Here is a 26,839-nt window from a genome sequence, read left to right as displayed (position 1 = left end):
GATACGGTTATGTGATTTGCCCTGTTCTGAAATGCAAAAACACACAATGAAAACCTTGAAATTTCAACTGCCGTTGTTTATTACTGTTTTGGCTACATTCTCTACAATTTCAGCAGCATCTTAAAGAGACAGTTAACATTTCTTTATATACAATGAAAACAAAATGGCTTGCAACATCAGAAACAAGAGCAACAGTTTAACTGTACAATACTAAATGAAAACCTGTGGTAATACAGCCTCCTCTTTCTGCAACATGGACAAAATTACATATAGGTATTCAGCATCAAGAATGAGATAGTAAAAAGAATAGTGAACAAGAGAGAGATACACTGTTCTGAAAAATAAGTTTCTACCATACAAGGCAGTTAGAAAATGTTTCACATTTTAAAATATCTGTACAAGCCACAAGAAACATTTCCTTGCTGATAGGAACTTCCAGAAATAGAGAATAACCATGAGCAACTTCTACATCTATTATCAATGCGCTCTGCAGGACGAGAACGCAATAAACTGACTTAAAGAACTGTACTGTATATTGCCAACACAGATCTGCTTTACATGCCTTGATTGTTAAGGATTGCCTATTCTCAATCTCTCGTACAGCTGACTCGCACCTTAAGGAGGTCATTTGACTCTTGTAAAAGTAAAAGCAACATCATTTAGCAGCAATTAAAAGCGCCTTGAGGGAGACTTAAAAAAAATACAATATCCAATTAGAAAAAGCCATACTTTAAACATTTGTACAGGAATAAGTTGCTGAAATTTAACTGAAAATGTGACATCTGTACAACAATTTACAATAGAGCTAGAAGGGAATTTATCATTATTCCTGCATAGAACATTATACATGACCTGTTTGCATTTGGTTTCATACTGTCGCTTGCTTTTATTAGAAGCCTGGAAGGTTTCACAAGTTTCAATACCACAGCAAGTATAGTATTTTTAAAAAACTGAATGGATTTCAAAATTAGCAATCTATTTGAGAAATAAGTACCAGGAATTCCATATCACCCTTCCAATCTAAATTCAGTGAAACACCACCACATTTTTGGAGGTACAAGCCTGAGTAGCCAAATAAAATACTCCCATTTTATTTGAGAAATCTGATGCTGAACATTATCTTTCACCGTCTCACACTCCTTACTTTGGTTTCGAAAGATCAGTGTCTTGGAAAGATGGCAGTTCATTTAGTTTGTAACCAGGCACAATTTTTCATGTGTTTTCAAATTTGCTCACTACCCTTTTTTATTTAAATAATGAAAAACTACCCTTCATGTTAGAACTTTCCAGTATCCACCAAATGTACTTTAAAGTATTAAAAAGATTATTTACAATGTTCCCCAGAAAAAACTAAAAACCTTTTCTTAAGTCTTAAACACAGTATACCTGCTAGTTTGTAACAGAAAGTGTCATCCTTCATCCTTCAATGTTTAACGCTGTTTCTCAGAAGGGTACATTTACTCACACAGTCCATGATCCATTCCAATCATACAAATGACACTATGTAGGAGGACTTCAGTCTGAAAACACAGTTATCAAACTTGTCCTGTGTAAAAACACACAAATGCTTTCAAGCTCATGTCTGCATCTGAAAACTAAACAAAGATATCATCCCATTCCTCAGCTGGAGAAATTTCAGTACGAAATAATGCTTGAAGTAGGTGGTGTAGGGGATGCTGCTAGGCCAGTCATATGCAAGTTTCCTGAAGAATTGGATCTCCTCATATGAGGGAGAAGATAAGGATCATTAGCCAGCTGGTGGACATCAAATCTATCCTCTTTTCGGTATGCTAAACAGCGTCTGATAAAGGCCTAGAAAAGAAATGTACAAGGTTACAGTAACATTCCAAACACACTTGCTTTCAGGCAAATAGGCAAGTCCTCCTAGATAAACTAGCTTCTAAACAAATTATTGTTCTTAAATAATTCCATTCGAATGACAATTCAATTCAAATGACAGTAATACTTTACTGCTGAGCCCACTGAAGAAATGTCACATGGTAGATAGAAAAAAATCAGCAAATTAATTTGCTTCAGATAATCACACTTCAAATATATATTTCCATGTTTAGGAACTATATTTACAAGTAAAACGTTAGCACTGCACTCAATTAGATTTTTGCATGTTTGGTGTCTGAATAGACTAATAAAAACCAGAGTCAGGGGATTGTAAAAGGAGATCCTTCTACTTTCTCCCATGAGCTTCTAAAACCATCGAGTGGGGAAGAATAGGTGGATGATGCAGAGACAGAATTTCAATGCCTTTAGCTGACTTTGGAACATAGACGTGTACCATGATAGGGTATGGCAAAACATGAAATTGACACTGATGGCTGCCATGCTCAAGAGGCATTATATAAAGAATATTTGGGAAACCACTACCTTGATGAAACTCCCTTCCCATGACATCAACACAATCATACCTGCTTAAAATTATCCAATCAACTGAAAAACTCTGTAGCTACATTCACTATGTCATCCCTACATAAGGTCCATAAGGTTTATGCCAATCATTTTGTGCTAAAAGTTTCTGACAAGTCTTATGTCTAGCACACACAGAACATCTGGTCTCCTGAGAGCCTGGGCTTCAACATTTAATGACAGAAAATCCTTATTATTGCTACAGAACTGATTAGCACATCATTACTTAATTTAGAACTTAATTTAAAAGAATTACATATATCTTCTTGGATAAATCTGTTCAGCTGTTTGTTCTTTGCTCCAATTAAAAACTGGAGATTAAAGGAGAAAAATCTGTGATAGGTTTCAAAGAATCATGCTAGAATTTACTTCTATCATTTGCATATTCAGCATGAACAAGGTACAATATAAAAATCATGCACATCTGTTAGTAGATATTCGCATGTTCTTGGATATTACAGATTTTAATCAAATTCTTCACAGTAAATCCTTCAAAACAAATGAACTGTAAACATTTATTCACAAGATCTTCAGAGTAACAGTTTGTGTCTAAAATGTTTTTAAAATACTTCACAGTTTTGTGGTACTGTAGCCACACTAGTGTGAAGCAAAGGAGACCATTGCACAAAATAGGAAACAGTGAGGAGGATCAAAGGACAGTTACAGTCTGAAAACTAACTAACAATGTCACTTGAGGTTCCATATTTATTCAGTCTCCATGTTTTCCAAATCAGAATTTCAGTTTACAAGCTGTTCTTTTGCAACTGCCAGGTCTATAAATCTGAAAAACAATTTGGATTCTGCATAGTCATTGTAAATGGTCTGCATTAAGAAGTTAGTCTGAAATTGTTTTATAGCATTTCCACCAGAGAATAATTTCTCCCTCTCTCTCACAGCTATCATGACAATGGTTAATATAGTGGAGAATACTGGAAGTTTTTTCTAGTCTTTCAAACAAACAGAGCATGCAAATAAATACAGAATGCAAAAAGTTGCCAATTCTCCATGCTGAACTGTCTATTCTTTCCTAACATCCTCTACATAAAAACTACTAACAACAAAGAAATGCAAAGTTAAAAGACACAGATAAAAACTCTTACTATGTAAAGCTATCAGTAACATGATGTGTATTTGTCAACTGCATTCAAGGGATACCTTTTAAAATGCCAGTGAAATACCAACAGCAAACAATAACCTCATTCAAAACCCCCCAATTCTAACTACAATTCTTCAACCAGTTTTTCATAATCTTAACTGCAACTCTCTTACTAACATTATTTTTAGAAAATATAATGAACAAAAATACACCACCACTTGTTTATGCAAGTTTCTGTACCCAGAAGACTTATTTTCTTGAGAAGTTACTGCCTCTAGAAATATGTTTCCTTTCCTTTTAATCTCTAGAAGCTGAATCTTAACATTCCTAAATTTTTGGCATCTTGTGTCCCAAATCTAAGTTTGTTTAATTAGTTGCTGAAACTTGAATAAGCATTCTACTATCTTGGCATTTTTTTAAAAGAGAACATCTATTGCATCTGGTTTATTAATAGTCATTAAAATTGTTAAAGTTATATAAATAATTTTCAAAAATTGCAACAGTTTTTACAAGCAAGTAACATATAATATTTTCTTCCACTTTGAGAGAATTGGACTTGAGTTACAGATGCTCACAGTAGTAATTATTTGGGAAACCACCTTAATCATTTTCTGAATAGCCAGGCTGTGTAGAGGAATTGACACCTTTGCAGCAGATCAACCATTTTGGCACTTTTATTTTCTGAATGTGTATCAAAATATCTTCTAGATTCTTAATCTCAAAAATTATTTTCTAAACTCAGATTTAAGTTAATATACACATACTATGACCTTTCAAGGGGAAGAGTATTAGGGGTCATATTCTTCAGGCACCTGGTAGTCAAGCAGTTCTAGCCAATAAGGCTGCAGAGAATAACATCCACTATTTACAGAAAGAGCTTGCTACTGTTAGCAGCAGCATTTCACAAGAACTTCTAGTGAGACAGCCTGAATGAGACACATAAGATCCTCTGGGAAAAAGTAAAGCAGGCAATTTTTGAGGTGGCCTACTTAAAAACCACTTGCAAATTTCTGGAAAACATATATATAGTTTTGCTCTGAAGTACATGATTTTGAGAAGTCCCAGAATAAGGTTGCTTAAATAAAAACATCAAAATACAAATTCTCAATTATGTTTCTCTACATACTTAGTTACTATGTCCCACAGCATTCTTGGGTTAACAACAATTTTACAGCTGAATCTAAGATAAAGATTTTTTTACTTGGAGATTATAGTAAAAGTTACCTTGGCTTCATTGCTTACAACGGGTTTGACAGGGAATTGAACTTCTGTGGCTTTTAATATTGTATTTTCTTGTAAGATATCTTGCTGTGATTGATTGTGGCCAAATGGCTGCAAAACAAGCACATGATTTTTTTCAGGAGATTTATCCAACTACTTTGATTTCATAAATATTTATGCTATAGTAAGTTGTTGCAGTGTTAAAACAAACTGCCAACTATTCTGCAAATAAAAAAGTTACAGGCAAGATTTCCTAATTTTTTTTGCAAAATTAATGTAAAAGAAGTAACACAAGTAACTTTCCATGTAGATTCATGTGCTTACAAATGTAATTCAGAGTCTACTGAGAACAGGCATCTACACTAAAACTCTTTAGATATTCCAAAGTTTTTCTTACCTTTCTACCATAAAGGCATTGGAAAAAGATTACTCCAACTGACCACACATCAACCTTATTAGAAATCTTTGGTGGCTCTTTGCCAACTACAAAACACTCTGGAGGCAAGTACCTGGAAAACAAAACAGGCATTTCAGTCTTTAAATATGGCATCACTAGAATGTGCTCAATTATCAAACACCTCACCCACACATCTCTCAGCTTTTGACAAAAAACAGTTGCCCTACAATCTGCATTCCAGCACCCTGCAACCCACCAAAACTGATATTACAGTTTTTGTACAGTTAGTCAAACAGAGGGGTCACAAGGACTAATACAAATATTTTTTACCTAAAATTATTACTTTTTTTAAAATTGGGACCCCAGATTAAATGTGAAGCCATCTGTCAGAGCAAGAAAAGATGAAAGCCAAATAGGGCATTTAGAGGAACACCTGGTTAGGAATCAAAGAAAGACCCTTTACCCAAATTTTTAGTAAAAATTGTAACATTTCCCAGAGGCATATATGATAGACAAAGGTGATTGTGATTTCTGTCCCTATATTCTGTAGAAAGAGAACTTAATGAAAGTTGAGGAAGTTCCCAAGCCATTACCAAATTACAGAATAACTGATTAAATGGAACTTCCTTTACAAAGCAAACAAAACCTTCCAAATATATTAATTTAAGTGCACTCAAGTATTATTGACTGTTATATTTAAAATTAAAGAAGGCTAAAAACTATTAGGGCAACTACAAAACAGGCACTCTTTTGTTAACAACATATAACACTTAAATAGAAACTTTGAAGAAATATTTGTAGAAATAAAAATGGAAATAGGCAGAAAAATTAGATGAAAATGCAACAATTTAAAATAGTATCACAAACTCTCTTCTAGAATACTTGTCTTCAATTCTGATTACAACAATCAAGACAAGTGATATTAAAGTGACACAAATGCAAAGAAGGTTACTAAAATGATCTGAAGAATGGATAGCCTACAGTTCAGGGGAAAAAAAAAAAAAAAGCGAAGGCTACTAAAACACCAAGGAGCAAGTACTAGAAAAGGGTCACAACCTACTTGAGGGAGAACAATGTTAGCACAGGAGCAAACCAGTACAAACTGGCCACAAACATACACAGTCTGTAAATTAGAGGATTAGGTTTCTAATGATCAGAGAACTGCGGTTACAGAAGACTTCAAATCAGATTACTGGGGCCAAAACACTAACTGAATTTAATATAAACATCCAGAAGTTTACCAAAGAGATTATATAACCTAACTGCCAGGCAAGGCAGGTAACTGGATCGAGCAACTCAAGAAATCCCTTCCAGGGCTATGCTGCTGACAGCTTGTGCAATGTGCTCTGAACAGACTCATCCCAAATTCAAACTCACTCTAAGTGTTCCCCTCCCTAATGAAGATTCTGGGCTCAGAGAAAGCATGAATAAAAAAATGCAGAGATTCACCATGAATCTATAATGATTACAGATATTTTTTTACATTTAAGTTTGCAGCACCATTAGTGTCTGAGGCATTCTAGACAAAATCCAAAAGCCCAAATTTTTCTGATCTATATTCCTAAAATAAAACATTTAAACTGTTTTTTAAATAGGTAAAGAATTCAAAAAGAGTCACAAAACCCTAACACTTCTAAAATGCTTCAACTTGAATAATCATTCTTCCTCAGCATGCGCACAGCAGCATTTGTGGAAGACTGTGTGTTTCCTTTTCTAAAGACTCTGATGGAGAAGGCAAAATACAACTCCTCAATATGGGAAGAGGTGCAAAGCAAATAGGAATGACACTGGCTTCTCTGTAGAGCAAGTGACTTCTAACAACCTGGCCAATACAGGATTTCTAATCCACCCACCCTGACACAGCCAGCACAAACCCAGGCTCAAAGAGCTACTGTGCCATGAAAAATCTGCATCTTTAGAGACCAAATTCTAAAAACAGATTTTCTGTAAGCAACAAAATGCTTATTATCATTCCTTTGGCAGCTCTAAAATTCCAGTGTTTTGGATGAGCATGCAAATACACAAAAAATAAATCACTGCTTCTGAGCTGTCATTAACCTTTAGGAAGAAAGAGTAAATACTCTTTTGTCCTAAGGACATTACCTGTTGGTAATCCCTATTCTACAATTTCCAAGTACTAAGCACCCAAGCTTAATCATCATTGCTCTGTCAAATGTCTTCAACCACCAGCAGCCAAAGATTAAATACCTTCTTCTTCAGAGGAAACCATGTTTCTAAATCATAATGATCATCTCCACACTTATCTATATATACATATTTATAAATAAATAAATATCACATACTCTCTCTTGATTTACTTGTTACTCTTCTAACACTTGGGAATATCAACATCACAGTACTGCACAAAAACCTCCATTTGCCATCCATGATAGTATTTTTAGTCCTAGCTGTCTCTTCAAATCGGCTTTATAAGACATTTATATGCATTTATAGAATCTGAACAATGATCCAAAGTCAAAACCAGCAAAATCAAACCAGGCCTTACCAGTAAGTTCCTGCTCCCTGTGAAGTTAAATCCATTCCATCCACCCCATAGCTATCATCATCCATTATTTTGGACAGACCAAAATCAGTAATTTTTATTTCTCCACATGCTGTTCCATCTACAAGAAGGATATTACCTATTCAGAGGGGAAAAAAAGGAAAAATTACTTCAAAAAAGCTAACAGAATGCTTTATTTCCAAAATCAAGTTCAATTTTCAAGCACATCTAACTTCATGAGGGTAAGTGACAATTTTACAGAATCAAAGACTCAGTACCATAAAACAGTCTGGGTTAAAAGGGACCCATGACCAAACACACAGCCTTGGTGTTATTTGCACTGTGCTTGAACCAGCTGAGATACATTTACATAATCTTTACATCCTCAAATCTAGCATAATTTGACTATGACAAGTTTCTGTGCAACTCTCTAGGTTACCATCATGATCTGAAATGCTTCTCTCAGTTGGGAGCTGGCTGGTCAGCAAAGAAACACCAAAAATGGAGTGAGGAAACATCAGAATGCAGCAGTATGCTAGTTACAAATAAGTTTCATTATTTTTCTGTCAGAATGAACCCTACACTACAGTTTTCAGAGTTTGCATATGCCACAAAATTGTGCCATGAAATTGCTGCAATCCTACAAATCTTACTCTATGTGTCAAAGTTGTACAATAATTTCTTGATATAAAAATTATTTGATGAAGTTCCTCTGAGAACAAAAACTAACAAGACTAAGAACACATTCTGTACAATTTCAAAGACAAGAGAAAACTGTGTGAACGCTTTACTACAGAACAGAAAGCAAACAGCCTGGCACTTAGAATTACTTTAGAAACCCCACACTTGGAAGTGTAGCAGATTAAAGCATATGAAGAATATAAGCATCATTCATGCAAGATGGTAAAACAAAGGCCATGGAATCAAGACAAATATTGTTTATATTTCTATGACATATTGTAAAGAAAACTCTCTGTAAAGTCCTGTTTTAGAGTGCTTATGCTGGGATGCTGAAAGTGATTATGTATTTACAGGTTTAAGAACACAAATGGGAAAAATTAATTACACATCAGCATTCCACAATTACCAGACAGGATAGAGCCTACTAATGATATTATCTGTTTATACTGCTAATTACCAATGCATGTATCTATTAGCTATATGATCTTTTTTCCTACAAATTTAAATCAGAATAATGCAAAGCAGGGAAGTTGTAACAAATGTTTTCCACAGAAAAGGCAGGTGATTCTGGCAATGAAATTCTGAAGAAAAGTACATACATTTGCCAGTTGTTAACAATAACCCTGACACACAGAAGGTAACTCAAGCATTTTCAGGCATGAATTACAAACAAAATAAGGGATAAAAAATAAATTACATTTTCAATCATAACATTTCTCACTTACCTGGTTTAAGATCATAGTGTATAATAGGGGGCTTGATCTCATTGAGATACCGTAGTGCATTTACTATTTGCATTACAATGGACCTAGCTTCTTTCTCTGACATCAATTTATGTTGCTTGAGATAGAAATCCAAGTCATTGCCTTCACAGTATTCTAAAACCGTGCAAAACCTAGGGTAGAATTTAGAGAGACAAAATGAAATGAATGTATCATACTGCACAATCAGGAACAGACATGACAACCTAATTTAATTCTGACAAATTTAAGAATGGCTGCCTGAATATTAAAATATATGAATGAAATTGTTCATAGAACACATGATGTAACTATTACCTTATGAAAACTGATGTAAATCAGAACATTCATACTCACTAAAAGAAAGAATGCATCCATATGGATGAGAAATTAAGAAAAGCCTCTTTATTTACAGTAGAGACATTTCTCAGTATCAAAATACCTTAACTATCCCTTAAGATGTGAAGATTTAATGCCAAGAGGTGCAGCCCAGTCAACCAGGGGCTACACCTAGGCTAGTAATGCTCCTGATGTCATTTAGTCTTGGAAAATTGTCTAAGATATGGCAGCCTTTAGATGCCAGTCAGGTGTTGTAAAACACTCTCTTCATCACCTCATAGAAGGCCTGTAATATTTAGCAGACAAAATTCTGCAACTAGTGTGGGGTTTTTTAACATGTTTTGGCTGAAAGCAAGAACATACGTTATTTTGGTTCAAATACTCTTCAATCCTGTTTCTCTAATATACAGCACTAAAATCCTTGCCAAGTTCTACTTACGTATCTGTATCCAGGGAGAAGTAGTCATAGAGTTTAACTATTCGGGGGTGATCCAGTTCTTTGTGTATTCTATACTCTCTGCAGGCATGTCTAAAAGAAGATGGATATATTAACCTTCTACAATCAACATAATGCTATTAAGCTTAACATATGAAGCATAAGTAATTAATATTTACTTGTGGTAGTTTTCTTTCTTTTCATCCCTCCAGCTTTTGTTAAGCTGGTGAATCTTCACAGCAGCGTATCTTTGTTCATAAAGATCAAAAGCCTAAAAAAGAAATGCATGAATATGGCAAAGTTATAACCAAAAGTGATAAAAATAACACCCAATAAGGTGAGGAAAAAAGCTGGCATGTAATTCACAAGTCTATTGACAAGGCTACTGTCATACCTTCCACGGGTTAATCAGTCTGGTCAACCCATTACTTAATTATATCTCCTTTTGTCCCCCCCCACCAGTTTAAATGTACATGGCTCAAAAATTAGATTTATCAGACTCAACAAACTCTACCTTGTATACTTCACTGAAGCCACCTCGGCCAAGTAAATGGAGTAACAAATACCGTTCATTCAATGTGGGGTGATCTTTAAATCTTGAAAGAAAAAAAATTGTTTTATTCTGTTTAAGGTATACAAGTAGCATCTAAAATGTAAATTTCTTAGTATTACTCATCAAATAAAGCTTTCTTTTTAGAAACAACATATAATATTCTGAGCAACAATACATCACAGAAATCTTACAATACAGCTGTACAACATGACCAATTTCAGTACCTTTTGACTACTTAGTTTACACATACTATTATAACACTGTCATCAAAACAGTCAATCCTGGAAAATACTTTGTTATTTTGCTCTATTTTTTTGAGGACAAGAAAAGGGTGCTTAAATTTCAACATGTGATACATGGGTCTTTCTTTGTTGTGCCAAATTCCAGAGAAGACTCACACTTCAACTTTCTGGAACAAACAACAAGGACATTCTTCCAATTTCACACAAAACATGACCAGATATGTTGTATATTACTGCCTCTTTTTTGAAAAACATAGATTTTATATAACACTAGGAAGTTAAAACAAATCAGAAACAGCAATATGAGGAAAACACACAGAAGAACTGACTATGTGCTCGCACTCTATGCAAAAATAAAATGAGAACACTTCTTTCAAATACAGAATGATGCTGCCAGACTAAGAAAAAGGACCATACTTTCTGTCCTAATATATATAGAAGAAAAAACACATTCTTCCATCTAATCAGAGGGAAGGGATCTGAATATTCATCACATTCTTAGTACAATAATGAGAAAGGCAAGAATCTAAGGCAAGCTGCCAGTTATGTCCCATAGACAACTTTAAAGAAGAGTTTAGGGCCAGTCTGCCAGTAGCTCATCCCATCCTTCCACATTCTCTACATTTTTGGAAGTATGATCATAGGTAGTCAAGTATTTGAGAGAAGATGTATACTTTTGCTTCCTGTGTTTCTTTTAGAAATAAAACTTTCCTATTCATTCAGTATGAAGATACATATTTCAATGCTAAATATTTTTTTAAAGAAACCATAAACGGTCATTAATAAATTCAGTGTAGAAGAAAAAGAAATCTAGAAGCAGCTTCATTAGGCACTTGATGTCATGTGACAGTAGCCCAATTCTTTTTTTATGGTCCTTCTATTACATGTGTATCTCTAGTAGGCCAATCTTGTGAATTTCCACTGCTCCTTTCCAGCAACAGAGCTAGCTGAAAGTGTTGGTGAAACTGTAGTGTCTGTATTTGTCATCATGGAAAACAGACTTAATTCTTTAAATTATGTCATTATTACTTTCAAAACTACACAGTAACAGTTCATATTATGTAGCAATTTAACATTGTGATACACTGCCATTCAAGGTGAAATACAAAGTAACAACATAATATGGCTCTTTCCTGCTAGGTACCTACACCTAGTGGGAATGAAACCACAGCGCCATAAACACAAAACTGATTTTAAGCGCAGAACAAAATTGCTGCTTGTGCACCAAATCTTCCTGCCATTTTCTTGCATTATTATCAACTAAGTGAACTGCATTAAGTTATCTCACACGTGGATTTTTTAGTTTAGTAATATGGTCTAGCAAGTTTTAGCTCTTCACTACAAGCTGTGTAGCTATGTTATTTCTTGCATACTCAAGAAAACCATTATTAAATTCACCAAATTGAAAGAAATTTTAGTTTAAAGAAATTTTAAGTTTAAATAAATTGGTGTTTAAAATACATATATAAACATAGAGAACCAAAAAGAAATTATGAACAACTCTCTCTTCTACAGGCAAAATGTGCTACTACAGAATGGCTTTAAAAATAGACATGCAAAATTCAGATAGTAAAGACTCTTACTGTGAATTATCTTCATTATTTATTCTTTTCAGTTCTCTTATGTGAAGATTCCTAACTCTTTCCAAACGTTCAAGTTCTGCTTGTATTTCAGCTTCCTCCTGCAAATCAAAAGAAGGAAATATAAAAGCTCATTTATTTTCCATTTGAAGAAGGTATTTTTACCCCTGCATCAATACTAGTGGTGATGGAGGAACATTACATTACAAAACCCTGCTGAACTAGAAGAAAGCACTGCTTTTCTCTTAAAGCCAGAAAATTCAGAAAGATAAGGCAAAAGCCTGTTTCAAGAAATTTTTCTGTTCATGAACCCACAGGTAATGGGATGTTCATGATTTTGTTCTGCACTGTAGGGATGCTATTTGAAATGAGAGGCAGCTGGGTTTTGTACCAAGCCAAGGAGATAAATTATCTGGGAAGCGGTCTGAAATTGATGTACAAAGGAAGAAAAAACTGAGATATGGGCTATTAGAGATTCTGTACAAACCGACAGATTAAGAAAAGACATGTAAAATAATTTAAGGCTGAAGTGCAAATCAAGTAAAAGAATAAAAGAGCACATCATTACAGCAGAAACATTCTTAAGGTGCTGATATAAGACACCAAACCCAATCTAATTTGAAAAGATTTTTCCATTTGTACCTTATTAAATTCACAAATGAAGAATGCGTATTGCATAAGATTTTCAGTGCAACTTCAAAAGAAGCATGTCAGGTAGGAGCACATTCCTTAACTAATTCAAGCACTTAATTTTATCTCATCTTTATTCTATGCATTAGGAAACAATGAAATAAATAATTTATTCAGGTCCTCTAAAATCATAAAGATTTCATGATGCCTAATCTGTGGAAACCTATGTATCTATACTCAAATTGCAACACACACACATTGAAAGATACTTTAGACAGGGTTATATTGATTTCAGAGTTAGTGCCTCTAGAACCTGAAAATTTGAAGAGATGGGAGACAAAACTAATCCACATCAGAAAGCTCATAATTATGGAATTATTTTAGCTGAAAAAGAAAAAACCCTGGCATCTGATACATATTTTTTTAGTAGCACCACCCGTCATCACCTCTTGTTATTTTGGCAGAGCCTTTTGCACAGCCACATGGTATATCAAACTGGAATACTTAATCTTTTCTTCAAGAGAAACAAAAAACAAACAGAAGAAAGAAAAAAAAGAAACTAGTATCACAAAAAAGCCCAAACATACTTGTTTTTTGAAAGAAACTAGATCAGCTCTCCAATCCAATTTATTCTCTGACTGTACAACCTGGTGGTGCTGGTAAAAGCAACAGGGCAACAAGTCTTTGCACAAGGGGATGGAGGCACAAGTCAGCAAGGAAGAAAGAAAATGCCATAATGATATAGTTCTGAAGCAACAACTGCATTTGTATGACCTAAAACACATATTAAATGACCACATACGAAATGAATTGAGGAGTCTGGACTAAATTATTTCAGTGAATATCCTGAAACAATCCCCATAAGTGATGGAAAAAAACTTCTCATCCCAAAACAAGACATGACATGAACCTCCATGGAAGAAATGAAAATCAAATTCCTAATAATTTAAAAGCTGGACGAAATACCACTAATCTGTCAGCAGATCTGGATGGACCATTTATTTTTCCTAAGATACAATGTCAAGAGTTGGGTTTTTTCCTGTTTATATAATGTGAAATTCTTTTTTTATATATTTAGACACATCCCTGCAGTTCTCTATTAAATACCCTGAAATGATAGGCAGTTCCTCATAACCCAGTAGTCCTTTATAAGAATTTTAGTCCTTCTCCCTTCACAAAAGGCCACACACTCATACACACAATTGTCTATGTTCTTCCCAAAGGCTAACAAAAAAAAAAATCCATCAGTTATGCCTCTTTTGGACCTTTTTGTTCATATATTATGCAATTCAGTGGTTCTCAAAATGTGGTTCATAGGCCAATGCTAGTCCAAAGAGAACTGGCTGGTTGCATTGTTTCCAGCTGTTATTTAGGACACTCAGGCTGTGAATACCTTTAAGCAAGAATGAACCAGCTTAGCTGCCTCAGGTCACTGCTATATAAAAGGAAGTGAGAAAACAAGAGACTCTCTCCAGGACCAAAGCAACTAGCTGGAAAAGAATTTCCTGGGTAGCAGTAGGAAAAGAAAACTGGTGGTGGCAGCATGTACAGGGCACCAAAAATAAGAGCACCAGGAAAGCATCTCAAGAGTGAAAAGGAAGAGGAGCAGTCAGCAAAACAGCATATGCTAAAGGAATGAAGAAAAAAAATGCAAATAGCAAAGAAGCACAGAGGAGTAATACAGCCATGTAAAATGAAGGTAACAAAATTGGTGTGCTTAGTTAAAGACAAAATCTGTATCACATATTAGAATTAAAATGTAAGAATATAGTTTTATTATTTTCTTTAGATATACTTAAATATGATTCCCTAAGAATAACGTTTGTTTCCCCCCATTATTTAGTCAAGGAATTTCCATCTTCTGCAAAGTAATCCAGCATTGATGCTCAAGGTGAAACTAAAATTCAGGTATTAAATAACTCTGTAACAGTTAATTTTGTGTATCATTTTAAATTACCATTAGACTTTCATAAAGTTAAAGCATGGAAAAAACCCTACAGAATTTCCTAAGAGAATTTTATGTAAAGCTGGAGCTTCTAAGCCATTAACAATGAAGAACAATGCAGGCAGTTTACTTCACTAGTGCCAGCAAATTATATGCAGATTTCCCAGTACAGATTCAAATACTTTCCTGTCATATTCTTTAGAAACAGCTGCAGATTTCTCACGGGGCCAGTTCAGTTTATTATAGCAGGATTTTTAACAGGTGGCCTGTACACTTGAAGAAAACAGGCCTGAAACAGACTCCTGCAACATTTCAAGGCAAAAACACTATGACCTGTTTTGACTCAACTCAGAAACTGCTACTCAGCACATACAAGTCCTTTTCTTTCACTCTTGCTCAGGTATTTGTCTGCATCAACTGTCACTCCATTTTACAGCTTATTCCTCAAGGTCTTTGCTTGAATGAGCAATAGTTTCTTCATGTAATAATTACCTCACTACACAGATTTACTAGAATCATGGGATTCAAGAATAAGGTTTTTTCAGAACTCAAAGACTAGAGTAAAATATCTGATTGCAAAAATAATTTAAGACAGAGAACAGATTTTCTATTCAAGTAGGAAAATTATATTCTCTTGTGATAGGTAATATGCTAGCTGATAACAAATGAAGTAAATACTGCAAACAATGAAACTGTTGTATTGATTCAGAAGTACAATGATTGAGAATTGGACCTTTCCAAAAGTAAAAAAAAAAAAAAAAAAAAAAAAAAAAAAAAGAAGCCCACACATCAAACTTGTCTCCACACATCACACCTGTCTGGCTCTGACTAAGTTCTGAAACAAGAGTTCACAAACTGGAAGAGGAAGAGCAGGATTGGTGACATCATCACTGTTAGCACCCTTAGATGGATTTAAAGAACCAGTACAGTGTTACACTGGATGGATACATTATTGCTCCCCTGTAATCCCAGTGTTCATGAAAAATTGCACCAACAGAAACAACAGGAAGGCCACTATTAGGCATGAAGTAGTACAGCAATTTCAGTATAAGGTTTTTTAATCAGACAGCTCTCAACAACCTATCTCTTCATTTTGATAGTACTAATTTTCATAGGTTGTCACAATTAAAAAAAACATACCTTTTTGAGATGTCCTAATCGAAGCTTGAAAATTTCTTCCTGTTCATGGTACTCTGCTAGAGTCAAACTGAAAATGAAACAATCATGTAATTATAGCTTTTATATGATGGTAAACAAAACAATAGCATTTTTACTTAAAAACTACAGTACATCCAGTATCTTGTTGCTATATTGCCACTAGAAGTACATTTTTGAACCATCTGAGCATCTTGGATTTGTCATATCAGGGTCAAAACATACTTACAAAATGCCTGCATTTGGTATTCTACAATATCAACTACCTCTCCCCACTGAACCATTTAAATTCATCCACATAGCCTGTTAATTACCTAGATACATCTTGAATCTTATCACCATCCCAGATTTTGGATAGATGGATGCTACTCCACTGCTTGGTTCTCAACTCTAACACATTCAGAAATTAGACAAGAATGATAACACTGGAATTCTGAGCTGTGATTTACAGATGGTAGTGCAAAACCATACATTTCAAGTTCATTAGCACTACATTTTGCATGAAACCACAAACTCAGCTTGGAATTCACTTATGACTCTCTTGCTTGTTCTCTTTGCATCTTCCTCTTCTCAGCAATTTCTAGCTACAAATAATTCAGTAGTCCCTCACTGTCTGTAGACTTGCTCAGACATAAATTCAGTTATCATACCAATAATATGGACTGTTTGCAAAGATTAGTAACTAGAAACGTGCAAATTGATTGCATGCATTGTTCACCTGATGAACAAAAAAGACAAACCACCCAAAAAAAAACCCCAAGAGACTTAAGTTCCAGATAAGAAACCATGCACATACAAGAAAGAGAAATAGGGGATGGGGAAGAAGAAAAAGGTAGGGCCTTGTTCAAAGGGTTCACACAAATCCCTACAAAAGAAATTAGAATTACACTTTTTATTGTTTTGCACTTTTGGTATGATATAAAGCTAAAACTCATAGGATAATATATTCTCACAAAGTCCATATTTCTGTGGGTTCAACTATCAGCTGGGAAGATCCCAAGGTGGTTAGAAGGTTATAAATACTGTTTTTATTGCAAGTCTGAGAACTAGAATATCCTGAGAATCACCAGGCATTTTCCCAGAGATGAGGGACACTAACTCAGATTTTTGTTACAGCAAATGCCAACCAACTTCAACAAAATTTGCAGAAATCTAATAGATTATATGACTTCTTCCTCCCTTTTAAATTTCAAGTTCACCATAGTTTTCAGAATTCCAACACCTGTAATTTGATTGTGTCTCAGAAGTTGTTGATAAAGGAGTGCATCTTTTTCAGATCAAATCTGGTGGTGCTAAAGCTTTCATAGAGTGCTTTCCATTCCTCTTGCTATAAATATTGAATTTTGCTGCCCACTTCCTGATTTGACCAAGACAGAAAACTGATTCAATCAAATCTCAGTGAAATTACTGAGGGGTTTTTTTTTGACCACACCATCCAAATTTTCAAGAAATTGGAAAGAGCCTCACAAGTCTATAGTTATTTCATCAGCCTTCTGGGTCTGTAACATATAGAAAACACTCAGATCAGGCGACAAAAGCACCCATCATCACATCCTGTCAGAATCTGAGAGGCAATAGTTTCTTTTAAGACATGTCATACAAAGTTACCCTGCATCTTTTTTTCTTACTGTAATTCAGAGCAGTCTTGTATTACAGTCAATTGGCATCCCCAAACACTCTGAAGGCAATGGAGGGAAGAAATTTGCCTCTCCAAGACAGACAGAAGGTCTCTTACTACCAGATTTTGGGACTTAACATTTATATTCTTTTCCTAGCAGAATCTTCTCTGGGTTTAGTCAGTGTATGCTACATCTTAAAAGAAGAGGCATTAAAGCAAATGTGAGATGGGCTGTCTCCCTAGCTAGGAAAGCTGGCAATGCACTTGGACTTTGTACAGTCCGAGCAACAGCAAGAAACATAAGAAACAAATGCTCCAATTCCTGCTGTAATACATCTACTAGCACTATCAAAGAAATCCAGACCATGCTAGACAACTTACAAGAATATCCCTGACACTTTTCCAACACTTCTATTAAAACAGTAAAATACTCTAATGTGGATTCTCAGTTAAAAGAGACCAATGCCAATGTTTACAAGGCATTGTAAACAAACAAACAAACCAAAATTTGCCATTTCCAGATTCTTATCTACAGTATAAAATATAGCTTGTGCATTTCCAGAAATACAGATAGTGAAGTTTGTCTTTCTCAGGAAGAAGAGTCAGTATTTTAGGTGACAGAGCAATGCTGAACTGCCAGTAAAGCATACTCAAAATTTAAAAATTTAAGAACAACAAAGTTTATGACATGACCTACCAGAACTTTCAGTGAACACTGGGAGCCCTAAAACCACAGATCCCCTTAAAAACTGACATAATATGGAAAATCTGGTCCTTTGTATAAAATCTGAGGTGTCCACCCAGAGTTACAAAGTGCCTAGAGAGCTCTAGCAAGTATCACCTTTCAAAAAGTCCTGGAAGAGCCCTCTTGAGCACAGAGCACAACCTGGACATCAGATTGAAAACATTAACATTCAGAGTCACTCTTTCCATGTTTCTAAGTCATAACCCAATAAATGATTGTTTTCCATTTTTCTATTTCCTTACAAATCTAACTCTATTAGAAGCACAGCATGTTTCACAGCAATCCAAAACTGTCATTACTGACCACCACATTTCAGAGAAAGGGATGAAACACAGAGCTCTATACAATACAGTCACTTTGGATTTTGTTCATTTACTTCTGAAAAATAAAACTTTATTCTCTCATACTCAGAAACACTTTTTTTTTAGGAATTTAATAGTTTTTATCTAAAAATACAGTGTACTTGGTATTAAAATAGCACACAACGAACAGCAGTAAGCCAATAATAGTGTCTGTTTTCTGGCTGTAGGCCACCAGCCCAGTGCATAGTCTGAATACATCCTACCAGCCTAGAGACTGCTCCTCATCAGCCACCACTTCCTACCTGCATCCACTCACCATACCTTTTGCAGGGCAGTGGCATGATGGAGACACCATCTGAAAACAACATTACAGAATGACACAATGTCTGGGTTGAAGGGGCCTTAAAGATCATCTAGTTCCAACCCTCCTGCCATGGGCAGGGAGGAATGCCACCCACTAGGTCTGGTTGCTCAGAGCACCATCCAAGGCACCTGCAAGACACCACAGTTTCCTGCAGAAGGGGTTGCTCCTCTATCACTTGAGACACACAGGTCTCATCAGGCATGGAGGGAAGATGAGGAGCACAGGGTAGGGATGTCAATCACAAAAAAGGCTGCTGCCATCTTAAGCTGGATAGTAAGACCTGGGGCTAATCTGAGGAGCACTGGGGAAGAAGGGCAGCTGGGAACAGGTTGCATGAATTAATGTGGCAACCATGACCTTTTCTACACAAAATTATTGTACAATAAATCCTGCATTTTAACTGTCTGCAGCCAAATAAACTCTGAAACATAAGCAATAAATTAAATGCACTTAAAATGCACTGGATGCGCATTCTGCGCGTGTAGCATAATTCTCCTGTGACATACAGGTGTCATGATGTGCCACTCTTACTTGTTACTGGAAGAAAGGAGATAGCTTTCCTGGCTTGAAAGAGGATTATGTTTTCACTACCCCATTTCAAAGGTTTTGACACAATATACATGTGTAGACATAACCAGTCTTCTTCTTACTTCTTCCTCGTATGTGCAGACAAAATCTTCTACAATCAAAATTCTTTTACTAGTGGGTACAGACAAGACAAAAAACCCAAACTAGCCATGTGTTCCTTGCTCTTCACCATGATCAAGCCTGGTATCCCTATAAGAATCTCTCTTCCCACCTCTGCCCTGCTGGAAAATCAACCTGCATATACAGGCACAGCAGACTGCAGCCATGCTCCCAAACAGCCATATATACATCCAATGCAAGTTTTCTGGCTACAGTTTCTGAAGCTCTTCACTTTTGGCCCAAGTTTGTTCTCACTCCAGTTCCTCAAATTTCTACAAGGACAAAAAAACTTCTACCAAGTCAAAACCTTTCGTGACGTCTTTTCACCCATTGTTTCCATGTTTGCCTTAGAAATAGACTGCCTCAGGGAAGGAGCTGTCTTTACTTGTCCAGTAAAGTCCAGACACATTGTTGGCACTTCAGCCTGAAAAAGTTCCTGAAAATATTTTCATTTGTTCCATACAGAACAGAATGCTCCTGCTAAATGATGCATTTGTTCAGCCACAGTAACAAACCCTGCCAGCTCTCTCTGCTGTCCCAGTCCAAACTGCATGCAGGGACAAGGACACATACAGGCTACCATGGAGGAAGCACTTGAAAAGGTGACAGGGAAGTGAATGCAACTAAAAAGGCTGAAGCTGCAGAGGAAGGATTCCACTATCTAAACCAAATAAAACATTACTCCTAGAAGTAATTGTCTCATGAAATAAGAGCTGCTTCCAAAAAGTGGGGATCTGCACGATAATATTACAAAATCCTCTCACATATCTCCAAAGGATTTGGAATAGAGTTTTCAAACAGATTATTTTCCCAGGTCTAGGAAGGCAACCTCTACTTCAAATAAATATTTTTTCTTTAAATACATTTAAATTTATTCCTTCCACGTAAGACTAATAAAATGACTTTGCTCAGCAGAAAACAGAACTCTCAAAATTGAAGCTACTTTTTAGTTTTGTCTTGGGCCACAAAAAGGAGAAGAATGATGAAAAACCAGGACAGTGTTTAGATTCATGTGTTCCATGTTACTTGAAGCACTAAGCCACCATTCACTCACAAGACACTAGAAGACTGGCCACTTTTATACCAACCACTTCAGAGCAAAAATTCTGCTTTTACTTTTCTATCACAGTCCACAGTATATTCAGCTAAACTAAAACAATGCCTCATTAAGAATGCCTCAGGCAACACCTTCAGCCTGTTTCAAAAGAGTTGACACCTGTTTGCAGAAAAAGCTTCAATACTCCTGATTGTTACAAAGCTATAAATCATTTGTCAATACCAGAAGCTGCAGATATTTTTTAACACAAACAATGTAGTGGTAAAGACACCTGTTGGTAACAATCTCTAGCAAGATGTTTGTATGTTTAAAATAAACCTGCTTGATCACTTGTATGTTATACTAATTCACAACTGGTTTAGTTCATTTATCTCAAGCAGCTCTGCATTTCCTCTTGCCTCATATAAACAGAAACTTTTCCATTTGACTATACTAATTAAGATCATTACTGTCAAAGTAATGCAGAAACAGTCATAAGCAATGTAATAGGAGAGAATCTTTAGAGCACATGACAAATTTACTGTAAAATGGAAGTACATAATTAATGTTTTACCAAGATACACAAAGCAATTAATTCTGTACTGAAAAGCAGAAAGGAGTCAACACATAACACTACAATATAAAGTTATAACAAAAATCCTAAATACAAAAATCCCCTTTCAACTAAAGGCCTAAGAACATAAGGTAGCTAAATGATTCTGTGATTTCAGGATGCATTACAGACCTCCTCAAAGATCTGAAACAAAATTTATAAGCTTACAATAGAGGCAAGTAAAATCATATCTAGACTATATAATGATCAAAGTATGATCCTTAAATGTAGAACAGTTTTGGTTCAGTAACTGCTTACATTTTTGCTAGCACCAGATACAAAAGGACAAATTTGATTGTTCTCCTGGCAATTCCATAGCAAGCAAGCATTTTCATGTGTCATTTAATATGCAACTGGTTAAGCCAGATGAAATGAAAATTTGCAGTCTTCAGTAAATTAGAAATTATTTAACACCATGTAACACCAGAAAATATTCTGAAATTTATTAGCAAGAATTCATCTTGTCCTACTTAAAAATTAGAACACGTTGTCTGTATTTTTTTCCCAATTTATATCTTACCACCTCTCAAAGCAGCAACAAGATTATGGGAGTATAACCAGCCAAAAGTTAGCAAATTAAAACATCTGTAAATTTCCAGGTATTTTCCATTACTTACATGTTACTTTTAATAACGAGAGGGACTGCATTCAAAAGCACAGCAGTATTATTTTTAAGATAACAGCAATATTAACTGATATTCTGAAGTATTAATTATGATCTAAGAAGAAATACAGGCACTAAGCATTACTAAAGTCACAATGAGCAATGACTTTCCAGCTCTTTACCAAAATACGAGCAACGCTAACCAAGACTTGCTTACATTGCCAGCCTTACTACTGTCTCTTCATGGCTTTTTTGGCACAGTAAAACAACTTCACAATGTGAATTTTAAGAATGATGCTTTATGCAAAACACATGCAGCTGTCTTCAAAGGGATGGTCCAAATGTATTTGTTTAGCAGAGCTAACTAGAGCAATTTATATATTCTTCATCCTGGGAGGTATAAATGACTGCCTTCACACCAAAGAGGGGACAAGTGACCATGCTCAATACAGGCAGCTTACTTCTACAACGTAACACAGATTAATTTGCTGCTCTTTTTAAGCCTAATAATTTGCTTTTTACTTAAAAATAAACTAGGAACAGATACACTATCAGCTGCAGCCTCTTAGCATAAAGGGCAGTAACTAGTATCTTGAAGCAGCAATTTCATAAAATTCAAACTAAATATCAAGAACACATCTTTGTGTGCCTTGAATTATAACCCTTCTGTCCACAGGAAAAAAAAAGTCCCAAGAAAAAAGAGAGTTCTTTAATAAGCTTCAGTTTTTATGTTTCAATGACAAAAAATTACAACATTGTTAATATGTGAAAATGGGATCAGTAACTTCTGACAGTTGGTCTCAGGATGTAGCATTCAGAAAAGGGGGAAAAGATAATATTTCCAATTGTTTTAAGACATGTCTTCAAATACTAAAGGCTGAAAGAAGTTTTTTTGTCAACGGAATACCGTTATATGGAAAAAAAAAATCTCCAACTAAAAGAGAAGCTCTTAAACCAATGTGGATAAAGAAAAGTTCAATCCATATCAGTGACATTGCAAGACTAAGAAGTCTTGTAAGGTAAGGACACTCCTAGATCAGGATAACATAAGGAACATTGCCTATCCCCAGAATGGGCCCTTCTCTGGTGACTTTACAAAAAATAAACAGTACAACAACTTCATAGACAGTGCAATTCTACAACTTCATAGGCAGTGGTGCCAATTCCCTAACATCAGCAAGTCCTCAGTGAGAATATAGCTGCTGAATATACCGAGTGTCTTTTTATGCTGTTATTTGAATAGAACACACACAGACAATATCTGAGAATTTATGTAAAAGACTGATTGAAATGTTAAACTTACAGCTGTGGTAAATTGGGTCTAACAAAGGGATCGTTTTCTGCCCCATTCACAGCTTTATTTTTCCTCTGCTTGGGTTCAGAATTGGCAGATGGTGCCTGAGAATTATTTGTAGTTGGAGGCTTTCGTTTGGCCAGGAGCTTTCTTTGCCTTTCAATGTCTTCCCTTTGTTGATTCACCCACTCTTGCTGCCTGTAAACCCCAAAAAAAGCTTTATTAAAGTTTCATCAATTTGTATTTTTTCAAGAGCTATCTTTTTAACTGAAAAGGCATTTAGAAATTTTTTAAAACTTACTGTACATGTGAAAATGTTTCCTAGGAGAATAAACACCAGTGCTCTTCATGAAGTGGAATAATCTGGTAAAGTTATGGCACAATTTACTTTTTAAATATACGGTGGTTTCAAGGGGATTGTTTGGGTTTATTTGTTGTTGTTTGGGGGTTTTGTGGGGCTTTTTGTTTTGTTTTTTAAAGTGTTATGCGTGACTTCTGCACTAGAAAAAGAAAAAAAGATCTGAGCTGGTGGATACCTGATTTTATACCATAAAAAACACTCCTGACAGCATCAATAGAGAGTACCTGATTTTTATACTGAATATGATCTGGTCATTCCCAAATAAATCATCAGTTTGGTTGTAGGGTAAACGATAGCAGCTTTTATGCAAAACACATCTACAGACAGTTTTTAAGACTGTTAAAAAAAAACAGTGCCCCAGAAAATCACATAATGCTAGGACTAAATACTATCCTTGAAAAACTAAAATCTCGGTGAATTACTTTTTAAAATATATGTATTCTTCTAGCTGTATATCTATTGGTATCTCTAATGAATTAGACTTATTACCAATGAACTTCTTTGGAGTTCAAATTATTTTGCCACCACCTCAAAAAGTCTTGCAGAGCCCTCTTGCTTGGCCCCATCTCTGCTGAACACCTGTTATGGCAGCTCTTTTCCAGGTGCTTGCACCCTCCATCCACTTGCACTAGACCCTGGCTGAGGCTGCCAGATTTGTCACTGCTCCTTCACAGCACTAAGGAGCAGGATGCTGAAAAAAGCTGCTGCCATGAGGACGTGCAGTTAGCACCTATGTGATCAGTGAGAGCTTCACAGACCTCATCTGTCCCAATGACCACCACTGATGCATAGTCATCTTCCTGAAAAATCACTGATTGACCTCTACAGTTCTATCAGCTGAGTGGAATGACTATGTGCTGCTTATTTACTGCATTCATACTTTTTTAAAGATAGTTAAAGTGAAACCAAACTGTTTTTCAAAGACACACAACCTTAGCATTCCCTCAGCTGATTAATGGAGTTCTATACTCTATTCTCAGTCTTCAAAAGGCAAAGCAAATTACTACATATGAAAAGTTGCTTCAATCCTAGAACACTAGTAATAAAAAACTCCACTAGAGGGAAGTAACAATTAGTGAGAATTTTAAGAACATAGCATTGACTAACTTCACAAGATTTTGAAATGCAAAGCCATCTGTCCACTGTTCAGTAAATGAAGCACCATGACGAACTGTTGTAAAATGCCCCAGGCGTAATCTGTCTTGCATGCTCTTCTCTCTGCTTGCCAGCTTCTCCTGTGTGCTCTAAGAAAACAAAAAAAAGTCATATTTAGTAACACTGAAGTGTTCAAGAAGTCAATAAAACACTTAGGGGTTTTTTTTTTCCTCCAACAGCCTTTTAAGGCAGGGATAAGAGGAGAGTAAACAAAAATATGTTGCAGCATTTGCCCCATTTATTCTAATTTCTACAGAACTCAAGCATCTGCAGTTGCCAGAACCAGTACTAGAGGACAATTTATGCACCAAAAAACCCAGCTGAGTTTGGCTCAGTTTTCCTGTAAAGTTTGTTGCTCTTTATCATTAAAATGCCACTTTATTTAGACCATCAGCATCATAGAAGATATAAATAAGATTGTATCAGTACATGTCTACTACAACAATTGATCTGACTCAGATATCATAAAGAAAACACTTTCTATACTTAGCCTGCAAATTTCCTTGATAAAGCATCTATGTTACTACTTGTATCACAGTGACTTGGGGCAGGGACTTCTGTGTGGCAATGCACTGTGGGCAGCTTAACTGCAATCAGATATTCACTGGCAATGACAGAGGCAGATGCCCTGCTCACAATCAGCACTGGTACCACAAGCATCCTTGGGATGTGACAACCAAGTGAGTCTGCCTGGTTCTCCTCAGATATGAAAGAGCACTATAAACAACTAAAGCAAGGAAACCTCTTCACTTGTTACAAATGTGTGCTTCAAAAGAAATGTCTATGGCCTGAAATCACACACACACACAAAGGTAAGAAGTTGTCAGAATTAAGGATCTTTTTACAAACAGACTTCTAGACTGAACAAGGGCCTTTCAAAGGAAACATCCCTTGTGGTACTCTCAGTGTGAAGGGATGCACTTACAATCATGCCAAACAGACCTGATGCATCTTTTCCCTGCATTCCCCTCATGCTGGAACTTAAAAAGATCTGCAATAATTTATTTATGACATGCTAGTGAGAAAACTCTCCTGAATCCTCCAATGACTCCCTTGCTGCCATTGTGCATGACAGCAGGACCCAGCAGCCAGCACTATGGAAGGCAGCTCTTACACTTTTTTGTACCTTAATTTCTAATAACATGATTTTCTAACAACTTTTTAAGATTTGTTTAAAATGAGGCTATTTTAAAGAAGAGGGAGAGAAACAGGGTATCCTTGTCTTTTAATAAATTACTACTAGTTTAAATGTAATTGGCATTTCAAAACAATAATTCTTTCATTAATAGTAGTATGAAGCCAGCCATCTTAATTTCCTTTTTTCCATTAATTCTGAGCTAACATGGCATTTTATCATCTTACATCAAAAATTACCTTAGCCAGTTAAGTGTCTCACAAAGAGATATTATCCATCTCGTCTTCACAACAGATTATATTCAAAAATTCTTTTATCCACCATGATCTAACAATGTGTCCAGAAAATATGCCATATACTAAATTCCTAACTTTTATGCTTTGCTATGTTGAATTACTTATGATGGGTAAACCCTTAAATTAAAAAGGTGTATTTTCCACTATCTGAAAAAAGCTAAATGTTTTATTTAGCTTATTCAGGTTTATAAAAATACTGCCTGATAGAGACCATGGATACGAACTTTCAAGTGACTAATGTGAAAAAGTTGAAGTGAAAATGAAGGAATCATAATGGAGTTTTACTTCAATCTCCCAGCTTTTATCACAAAGATCTTAAGAGTAGTTAACTTACCTTTTCAATTAGTAGCTTCTTGCTCATTGAAATACATTTGTTTAACCTTTCTTTGTATTTTTCAAGTAGTTTTTGTTGTTCATCTATTTGTCTTCTAAGATCACAATTAGCCTAATAAATAGATACAAATTATGAAGAGATATATTAAAATACCGTTTTTTAAATGAGCTGTCACCAAAATGAAATATATCTACTTTCACATGACTGAAATAAGAAACATACATACATAAACACATCTATTTATCTAAATAAAAATTGCATTTCACAGACCTCTCCCTATCTATAGAAGGATGCCTTACTTCTTTATTTCCTTTACATTGTCCTGCAATCTGTACAACAGAGCACTCAGCATAATG

General features: G+C 35.5%; 1 protein-coding gene across 2 annotated transcripts in view; it reads right to left on the bottom strand.

The window, feature by feature from the left end:
• Positions 1–55: 55 nt before the first annotated feature.
• TLK1 (tousled like kinase 1) overlaps positions 56–26,839 on the bottom strand; it is a 66,727-nt gene continuing 39,943 nt past the window's right edge. For both annotated transcript variants that reach the window (XM_079310949.1, XM_079310948.1), the window contains exons 9-21: positions 26,484–26,594; positions 24,671–24,807; positions 23,212–23,400; positions 15,925–15,991; positions 12,213–12,310; positions 10,349–10,430; positions 10,014–10,105; positions 9,838–9,927; positions 9,045–9,214; positions 7,642–7,777; positions 5,136–5,247; positions 4,742–4,849; positions 56–1,812 (exon numbers count right to left, since the gene is read on the bottom strand). In XM_079310949.1, coding sequence (XP_079167075.1) covers positions 1,636–1,812; positions 4,742–4,849; positions 5,136–5,247; positions 7,642–7,777; positions 9,045–9,214; positions 9,838–9,927; positions 10,014–10,105; positions 10,349–10,430; positions 12,213–12,310; positions 15,925–15,991; positions 23,212–23,400; positions 24,671–24,807; positions 26,484–26,594 — 1,569 coding nt within the window. In that variant the 3' untranslated portion in view covers positions 56–1,635. The remainder of the gene's footprint in view (positions 1,813–4,741; positions 4,850–5,135; positions 5,248–7,641; positions 7,778–9,044; positions 9,215–9,837; positions 9,928–10,013; positions 10,106–10,348; positions 10,431–12,212; positions 12,311–15,924; positions 15,992–23,211; positions 23,401–24,670; positions 24,808–26,483; positions 26,595–26,839) is intronic.

This window comes from Erithacus rubecula (genome assembly GCF_903797595.1).
Source record: "Erithacus rubecula genome assembly, chromosome: 8".
NCBI classification, from domain to species: domain Eukaryota; kingdom Metazoa; phylum Chordata; class Aves; order Passeriformes; family Muscicapidae; genus Erithacus; species Erithacus rubecula.
The sequence above is the reverse complement of the archived record's forward strand: the minus strand, read 5'-3'. Positions and strand labels throughout refer to the sequence as shown.